We start from the raw sequence: 8,022 nt of genomic DNA on the forward strand, positions 1-8,022 counted from the left end.
TCGGGTCCGCGCTTCCCCCGCCCGAGGAGGCCGCCGGGGTGGGCAGGGGCTGGGGTACCCGCGGCCTGGCTGTCCCTGGGTGCCCCGGCGCCGGCCGAGCGTGAGCTGTGCCAGGCCGTGCCGAGCCGTGCCACACCGTGCCCAGCCCTACCGGGCGCCGCGGAGGGCCATGGCGGGGGACAAGCAGGGAGCAGGCCGAAGGGTGCCCGCGGCTTCTCAGCCCCCACCCGCCGTGTCTGCCCACCGGTGCCCGGGCGGGACGGCCGCCGCTGCCTCCCTGGTGCTGCCGGTGGGGTGTTGGAGAGAGGAGAGGGAGCGCTGGGGGTGCCGGTACCGGTGCCGGTGTCCAGCTCTGTCCCCATAGAGTGTCCCGGGGCTGCCAGCCTGGGGAAGGGGATGGGGGACTCTCCTCGCCCCGGGGGCTGGGGACCCCACCTCGGCTCCGGGGGACAGCTCGGGGCAGGCTGGCAGGGAGGGCTCCGAGGGAGCAGGCCAGGGGCTGCAGTCACCCCCAGAGCAAGGGACAGGGCAGGTCTGGAGGAGGGCTCTGGCCGTCCCCAACCCTGATGGTCGGTGTGCCACCCACCCCCTGAGTGTCCCCAGCACAGGGGATGACGAGGTCTGGGTGCTGTGTGAGGTCCTCCCATCCCGTGCCCTCCAGCTGTCACAGGTGGGCTGTCCTGTGTCCCCTGGCCACCCTGTGCCCCCCCCCAGCCACCCCCACGGCCATCTGTGTCCCCTGGCCGTGCTCTGTGCTGGTCCAGATGGCCCCGCTGGCACATCCTGCTGCCAGGACAGGAATAGCACCTCTGGCCACAGCTACCTCGGGACCTGAGCTGCCTCGTGGCCACCACTGTCCTCGGTCCCTCACACGTGGTCACAGCCCATAGCAGAGACACAGGGCAGCCCACCACCCTGTCCAAAGTGACAATGCTGCCACCCTGGAGATGCTGTCCCCACCGTGGGGCTGTCCCAGCTGCTCTCCACATGGCGTGTCCCCATTTCTGCCTCCACAAGCCCTGCCTGGCAAGAGCCACCACAGCCCCAGGCACCCAAACCCGCACACCCCCGGGGAGCACAGCACCCACAAACACCTTGCCTGCTGGCTGTGTCATCGGGACTGCATCCAACCACCTCGAAAGGTTCCCAACCCCATCCTGGGGCTGGTCAGGGAGCCTCTCACCCACCTTGAGGGGGGCACAAGGCTGGAGATGGGGCGCCCAGACCCACAGCACCTGGGGGGACCCCACAGAGAGGCTTCGCCCACTGCAGCCGCAGCGGCAGCGCCTGTTTGCAGAGGCATCGCTCGATACGCAGTATGTTCTTCAGAAGATCCCTACTCCAGGAGTCAAAATAGCATGAAATTTAATTTTACGCCTATTTGACAAAGCTAGATTTCGCCTCCAATCAGCGGGGAGATAAGAGCCCTCGGCACAAGTGCGCGGCCAGTTTGGCAGCTGGGGCTGCCGATTTAATAGGTGAATTTACAGGAACAACACTTGAAAATCCCCTGGCTAGTGAACCATTAAGGTGAGCCCTGCCTTCCGTCCCCGCGTCCCTCCCCGCGCCGCTCTCCCGTTGCTGGGTGCTAAAGCAAACCCCGGCTCTGTTTACCGAGTCTACTATTACAATACGGCTACCAAATATTTGCCAGCCGCCAGCTCGCTGCTCCGCTATAAATACTTCAGGCCCAGGTGGAGGGACGGCGAGGGGGAGCGGCGCGGGAGCCTATGCATGGCCGGGCGGCAGCGCCAAGGTGAGTGCCGAGCCGCGGCCCCGGGCGATGCCCTCCTGCTCCAGGGGGGTTTCTCCAACCGAGGGTGGCAGGGGGGACGGCTGGCTCCATCCCCGGGGTGGCCCCAGGAGGCTGAGCCCCCCCAGAGCGGCACGGAGGCAGGACTGGGGGTCCCACGATGGGGACAGCACAAAGAGGGAGGGTGCGGTGACCCCGGGGACGGCAGCGGTGCTGTCTCAGGCTGGGCGCGGGGCTCAGCACCGTGCTTGGAGTGGCAGGAGCAGGATTTGTCCCCCAAAGTTTTGTTCCCTGCCCCAAGACCCTCTCGTGGGCTGGGGCAATGGTGGTCCCAGGCACGTAGCCAGGGATGCCCTGCAGTGAGGCAGGGCTGGGGACCCCACTCGATACAGAGGGGCCTCATCCAGCTCGGTAAGACCCAGCCATGGCCAGAGCCCATCAGGGCGGTGGAGGGAGGTGGCTGGGCTCACCCCATGGCAGGGAAACCTGTGGGGCTATTGCGTGGGCAGGCCTCGGGGACTAGTGTCCTGGGGGCTCAGCCCAGGGTGGGCGCTGAGCCCCATTCGCCCCCATGGATAGTCTCAGGGTGAAGGGGAAATAAGACCCAGCCATGACCAGAACCCAGCAGGGCGGTGGAGGGAGGTGGCCAGGCTCACTCCATGACAGGGAAACCTGTGGGGCTATTGCGTGGGCAGGCCTTGGGGACTAGTGTCCTGGGGACTCAGCCCAGGGTGGGTGCTGAGCCCCATTCACCCCCATGGATAGTCTCAGGGTGAAGGGGAACATCCCGCTGCCCCACAGCTCGGGGGGATGTTTCCACTACCCTACATCCCATGACTTGGTGAGGACATCCCTGCTGCCCCATGTCCCACACATCAGTGAGGACATCCCTGCTGCCCTACATGCCGTGACTTGGGGAAGTTCCCATTGTCCCACCTCCCACGGATTCGGGTGGACATCCCTGCTGTCTCCCATCCCACGTCTTGGTGAGGACATTCCCGCTGCCCTATGTCCTGTGGCTTGATGGCATCCCTGTTGCCTGGTGTCCCAGGGTTCAGTTCAGACATCCCCACTGTCCCATGTCCCCTGATTTGGATGGGGGGAGGAGGGATGATATCCCTGCTGCCCCATATCCCATGTCTTGGTGTGGACGTCCCTGCTGCTTGATGTCCCACATCTCGGTGGGGATGTCCCTGCTGTCCCATGTTCCGTGACTATTCTATGATGCTCTGACTTAGGAGGAACATCACCACTGCCCCGTATCCCATGGCTTGGTGGGGACATCCCCACTGCTCCATGTTCCCATGGCTTTTGGGGACATTCCTGCTGCCCTGCAGCCCCACTCTGGCCATGGCATGGCACGACACGGTCCCCCTGCTCCCTTGGGGCCATGTGCAGGGTGGCGGGTCAGGTCAGGTGCCACCCTCACCCCGTTGTCCCTGCCCGCAGGGTGAATCCGGGACCTGGGGTGCCCCTGCGCACTGACATGGCTGCGGGCATCATCCGGCCCCTGGCAGAGCTGCGGCTGCCCTCGCCCTTCCCGCACAGCCTGCTGCTGCCCACACGCCCCGAGCCCGACTTCCCTGACCTCTCCGAGGAGGAGGAAGAGGAGGAAGAGGAAGAAGAGGAAGAGGAGGTGGCAGAGGAGAGTGTGAGGCCAGAGCTGGCCATCCCCAGCGCCGCTGAGACCACCCTGCGGCTCCTCAAGTTTTCGGAGCTCATCAGCTGTGACATCCAGCGCTACTTCGGGCGGCGGGGCCAGGAGGAGGCCACCGGCAGCCACGGCGTGCCCGAGGACTGCGGCTCGCCCCGGCGTGCCGAGGGCCAGCCCGAGGCCGTGGCACTGCGGGGCGGCCCCGGGGCCACACACAGGCTAGGGCCACTGGCCGAGCTCTTCGAGTATGGCGTGCACCGTTGCCTGCCACCCCGGGCAGCCGGCGGCAAGACGCAGCGGCTGGAGAGGAAATATGGCCACATCACCCCCATGCACCGGAGGAAGCTGCCACCCTCCTTCTGGAGGGAGCCAGGGCCCGGCCCCGTTGGCCTCCTCCACACCGGTACCCCCGACTTCAGCGACCTCCTGGCCAACTGGACGGTGGAGCCAGGGCCGGAGCTGCCGGGCACCGGGCGGGAGCTGCCCCCCGAGCCGGGCCACCCAGGGCTGGAGGCCGAGCCCTTTGCCGGGCTGTGACCCCACCATGGCCCTGGGGGCCCCCCGGCACCGCCACGTGCCGTCCGGTTAATGATAAACCCGGTGGCCCCGGTGCCAGCGCTGGCGATGGGACGAGTGAATAAATGACTCCCGCCAGGCACCAGCGTATGCGGTGTCCTTTGCCACCCGCCACCACCGTGTCCCTGCTGCCAGTGACAAAGGGCCACCGGCAGCAGGAAGAGGAGGGAAGCGCGGCGCCGGCAGGAGCCAGCAGCCCGTGTTTACTCTGCGGCCCAAGTCGGTGGATCCCATCCCCTTATCTCGGCCGCGCCGGGGCAAAGGGCGACGCGGGGCCTCATAAAGCACCCGGCTGCCAGCACCTATTGGGGACCCATCACCACCTCGCTGCGCCCCACGGCGGGGCCAGGGATGGGACCCACACAGGAGGGCAACCAGCCCTTCCCCACGGCCCCCGCCGCCGGACCTGGCTGTTACCAGGGCCCAGCCGAGGCATCCTCCGCTTTGTGGCGGCTCTTTGTTGGCCTTGAAAAGGAAAAGCAGAGGGGAAGGGGCAGCTGCCCACCCCCCGCCTTGAGCACTGCAGCCCTACCGGGGGGCTGAGAAAGGCAGGGGGACCCCCCCAGCAGTGGGGTTGGGGCTCAGCTCAGCCCCAAGGGGACACCAACAGACATGGCACTGAGCCTGGGCAGTGTCAGAAGCAAGGAAGCAAGAGACAGGTAGCACCACGATAAAAGTACAAACAGGCTTTATTTCAGCACGTTATCCCGCAGTCAAGAGCCCCCCCAGGCACCAGGTTGCTCCTGCTGAAGAGAGGAGGGGGCAGCCCCAAGCCAGGGCCAGGAGCAATGCCAAGGTGAGGAGCAAGGATGGGGGGAGCTGAGGTGCCAGGGCTAGAGCCCTCCTCATCACACAGGGGAGTGCAGGCTCTGCTCCCTGCCCAGATCCAGGGCTGGTGATGGGTTTTGGGGTGCCTGGTGGGGTCCAGGCTGCTGAAAAGAGCAGAACAAGTTGCAGCAGGTAGAGAAACACACCCAGGGGCAACCCCAGACCTGGATATGGGCAGAGGTGGCAGCAGCAATGGTGCAAGAAGGGCAGGAGTGGCAGAGGAGCACACACTAGGGACAAAGGCTGCAGGACCAACACTCCCCCAGAGCAGGCAGCTCTCCCTCTCCCATCCCTGCCCCAAACCCCAGGGGTGTCTACCCACATGGGGGTTGGGGTCAGGGCAGCCACGGGAGCCAAGAAAGAGCAAGAGGGAGCAGCTGCTGAACTACAGGAGCCCTTTTATTGCACAGCTGAGCAGGGCAGAGACGCAGGAGCCTGCCCCAGGGCTCAGCCTGACCCAGCCAGCAGGAGCACAGGGCAGTGGGGACAGGGCCCTGGGAGCAGGAGGGACCCCCACCACATCCCCTTTGCTCCCCACATGGACCCTGCAAGCAGGATGAGATGGAGGCCACATGCCACAGCAGAGGACTGTGCCCAGCTCAGCAGGGCATCTCTGCTGCCCCTGGCACGCTCCAGCCTTCACCCAACCCTCAGGGAGAGCCTATCCCAGGAGCTAACAGAGCCAAGGGTGCATTTTAATCCCCTGGGGAAGCAAGGGAAGGGGGGAGAAGAGGAGGCAGTAGACATAGGAAGGCAGCAGTGGGCAGGAGAGCTGGGGCAGCACGGCCGTGCCGGTGCTCCGGGCACCGCGATGTCTGCACAGGCTGGCCCAGTCCTCTCCCCGCCTCCCGCAAAAGGGGGTCCCCAGCTCTGAGGACCATCTCGAGGGGCTGGGGCACATCTCCGCTGGGCAACGCAGCCCCACATCACGTCTGCGCCAAGGAGAGCTCCTCCAGGCCTTCCTTCCCCAGCCGGTACCTGGCGAGGTCCTTGCGGGTGACCATGCCCACCACCTGCCGGGAAAGGGACAGAGTGCAGAGCCTGGGGACAAGGGCAGTGTCCCCCCAAGGAGCCCACACACGGTGAGCAGGGACCCACCTCGTTGCGATTGTCCACGACCACCAAGTGCCGCAGTCCCAGGGCTCGGAAGAGCTTGAACACCCGCGGCAGAGACGCCTCCTGCAAGGCAGAGCGGGGCTGCGTGGGCTGCGGCACCCCCAGCCAGCACCCACAGCCCACCCACGATCCCCAGGATGCTGGGGTGCAGAGGGGTCCCTGGGGTGTTACCTGAGGCACCGTGTAGGGCGAGGGGTTCATGAACTCGCTGAGGTCGATCATGCACTCGCGCTCGTCCTGGGAGACGTGGATGGACTGGATGGGGGGGAAGCGAGGGTAGGCGTCCCGAAAATCCTTCAGCTTCAGCCGCCGCTGTACCAGGCTCAGGTTGGCCCTTTCCACAAAAACCTTGGGAGGAGAGAGACACCATTGGGGACCGTCCCACAGCACCGACAGGCACCAGGGCCAGCACAACGTACAGGGGCAGGGAGGGAAGAGGGCAGGAGCATGGGGCAGATGGACCATCTGCAGAAGAACAGCCCATTTCCCATTCCCTCAGGGTTTGGGAGATCGGTGGGGTGGCAGGATGATGCTGGGGTAACACCAGCACGGGATGGCAGCGTACACCATCTCCTCAGGTGAGCAGAGGGAGATGACAAGGACCCTCAACCAGCTCTTACTGAGCAAGGCAGGCAGCAAGGGGCCTGAGGCAGCAGTGGGACAGGGACACGGGGGCTCAGACACAGCCTGAACCGTTTCCACGCAGCATCACCCACCTTGTGCTTCAGCAGGACGATGAGAGACACAGGGGCTCAGACACAGCCTGAACGGTTTCCACGCAGCACCCACCTTGTGCTTCAGCAGGACGATGAGCTGTGAACGCAGGATCAAACCCCGCAGTCCTGCCACCTGCGAGAGAGCACCACACGTGAGATGGGGCTGGGAAGAGGGTGGCACAAGGGCGAGGGTCCCACACCACAGCCAGCCCTCATGGGGCATTCCCTCACCATCGGTGCCTAGCCCACCTGTGTGGTGTCAGGGTTGCTCTCCACCACTGGAAAGCCGTTGTGGTTGGAGGAGGTGTCACTGAGGATGTCCACAACTGTCCCCACTCGCTCAATCCTCCGCAGGCAGGTGACAGGAGTGCTCATGACCTCCCTGCAGGGAAGGCTCGGTGTGAAACGAAGCCCCATGCCCCAAATGTCCCCCCTCAATACACACCCCTCTGCAGCCCTGATGCCTCCTCTGTCCCCAAAACCTGCCAGGGACACCAGGAGAGAATGCACTGGAGGCCACAGTCCCTGCTGGGGAAGGTGGTCCAGAGGACAGCAGGCTTCTGGAACCAAAGCGTGTCACCACCTCTATTTCCAGCTCAGACCAACAGTGCGGTCCAAAGGCTGCTGCCCCAGGAGTGATGATTGTCCCCCAGCCCACCTACCTGGCCGTGAGGGAGTGGGATGTCACCGGGGCCTCCCAGTGCAGGAAGGGCACGCTCTGCAGCTGGATGTGCATGTCGTAGAGCCCCTGCAACAACAGCCGAGCCGTCAGGAGAAGCCTGACGAGATGCCGTGGGGTACAGCCAGGCAGCAGCTCCAATCTGAGAGGGAGCACACCCTTGTCCTGGCACCCCCCGTAGCTCCCCAGCACCCCCACAACCCACAGCCTCTCACCAGGTCCCAGGCCCCCAGTGAGCACACCAGCCCTCACCTCCACAAAGTAGTCTCCCACAATCTTTGCTGTCATCAGCACCAGCATGATGGGGAAGCCATAGGTGACATTGCCCGTTGCCTCCATCATGATGACAGTGAGACTCAGTGTCATCCGCACTATCCCACCTGTGAGAGTCACCCAAGAGGTTTAGTGGGGCAGGGAAACATGGGGTGAGGGAATAGCAAAGCATCCGAAGCCCCTCAGCCTCTGCACGTAGGATGGTTAGAGTTGGAAGGGACCTTAAAGATCATCCAATGCCATGCCCTGCCCTGGGCAGGGACACCTCCCACCACACCACGTTGCTCCAAGCCCCCTCCAACCTGCCCTTCAACCCCTCCAGGGATGGGGCAGCCACAGCTTCTCAGGGCAACCTGGGCCAGGCTCTCACCACCCTCACACCAAACAAGTTCTTCCCCACATCTCAGCTCCATCTCCCCTCTTTCAG

The 8,022-nt window shown here is 64.8% G+C and overlaps 2 protein-coding genes across 3 annotated transcripts in view; one reads left to right on the forward strand and one right to left on the reverse strand.

Annotated features, from left to right (window-relative positions):
• Window positions 1-1,705: 1,705 nt before the first annotated feature.
• Window positions 1,706-4,030, forward strand: LOC106884746. The gene is made up of 2 exons (XM_014936284.1): window positions 1,706-1,756; window positions 3,203-4,030. The coding sequence occupies exons 1-2, from the start codon at window positions 1,731-1,733 to the stop codon at window positions 3,942-3,944; spliced, it is 768 nt and encodes a 255-aa protein (XP_014791770.1). The 5' UTR covers window positions 1,706-1,730; the 3' UTR covers window positions 3,945-4,030.
• Window positions 4,031-4,654: 624 nt separating this feature from the next.
• The window catches only part of CLCN7 (chloride channel, voltage-sensitive 7), a 26,790-nt gene continuing 23,422 nt past the window's right edge, over window positions 4,655-8,022 (reverse strand). For both annotated transcript variants that reach the window (XM_014936685.1, XM_014936684.1), the window contains exons 20-25: window positions 7,306-7,391; window positions 6,893-7,025; window positions 6,717-6,776; window positions 6,099-6,275; window positions 5,910-5,990; window positions 4,655-5,824 (exon numbers count right to left, since the gene is read on the reverse strand). In XM_014936685.1, coding sequence (XP_014792171.1) covers window positions 5,738-5,824; window positions 5,910-5,990; window positions 6,099-6,275; window positions 6,717-6,776; window positions 6,893-7,025; window positions 7,306-7,391 — 624 coding nt within the window. In that variant the 3' untranslated portion in view covers window positions 4,655-5,737. The remainder of the gene's footprint in view (window positions 5,825-5,909; window positions 5,991-6,098; window positions 6,276-6,716; window positions 6,777-6,892; window positions 7,026-7,305; window positions 7,392-8,022) is intronic.

The sequence above is a fragment of the Calidris pugnax genome, unplaced genomic scaffold (assembly GCF_001431845.1).
Source record: "Calidris pugnax isolate Ruff unplaced genomic scaffold, ASM143184v1 scaffold17, whole genome shotgun sequence".
NCBI classification, from domain to species: Eukaryota; Metazoa; Chordata; class Aves; order Charadriiformes; family Scolopacidae; genus Calidris; species Calidris pugnax.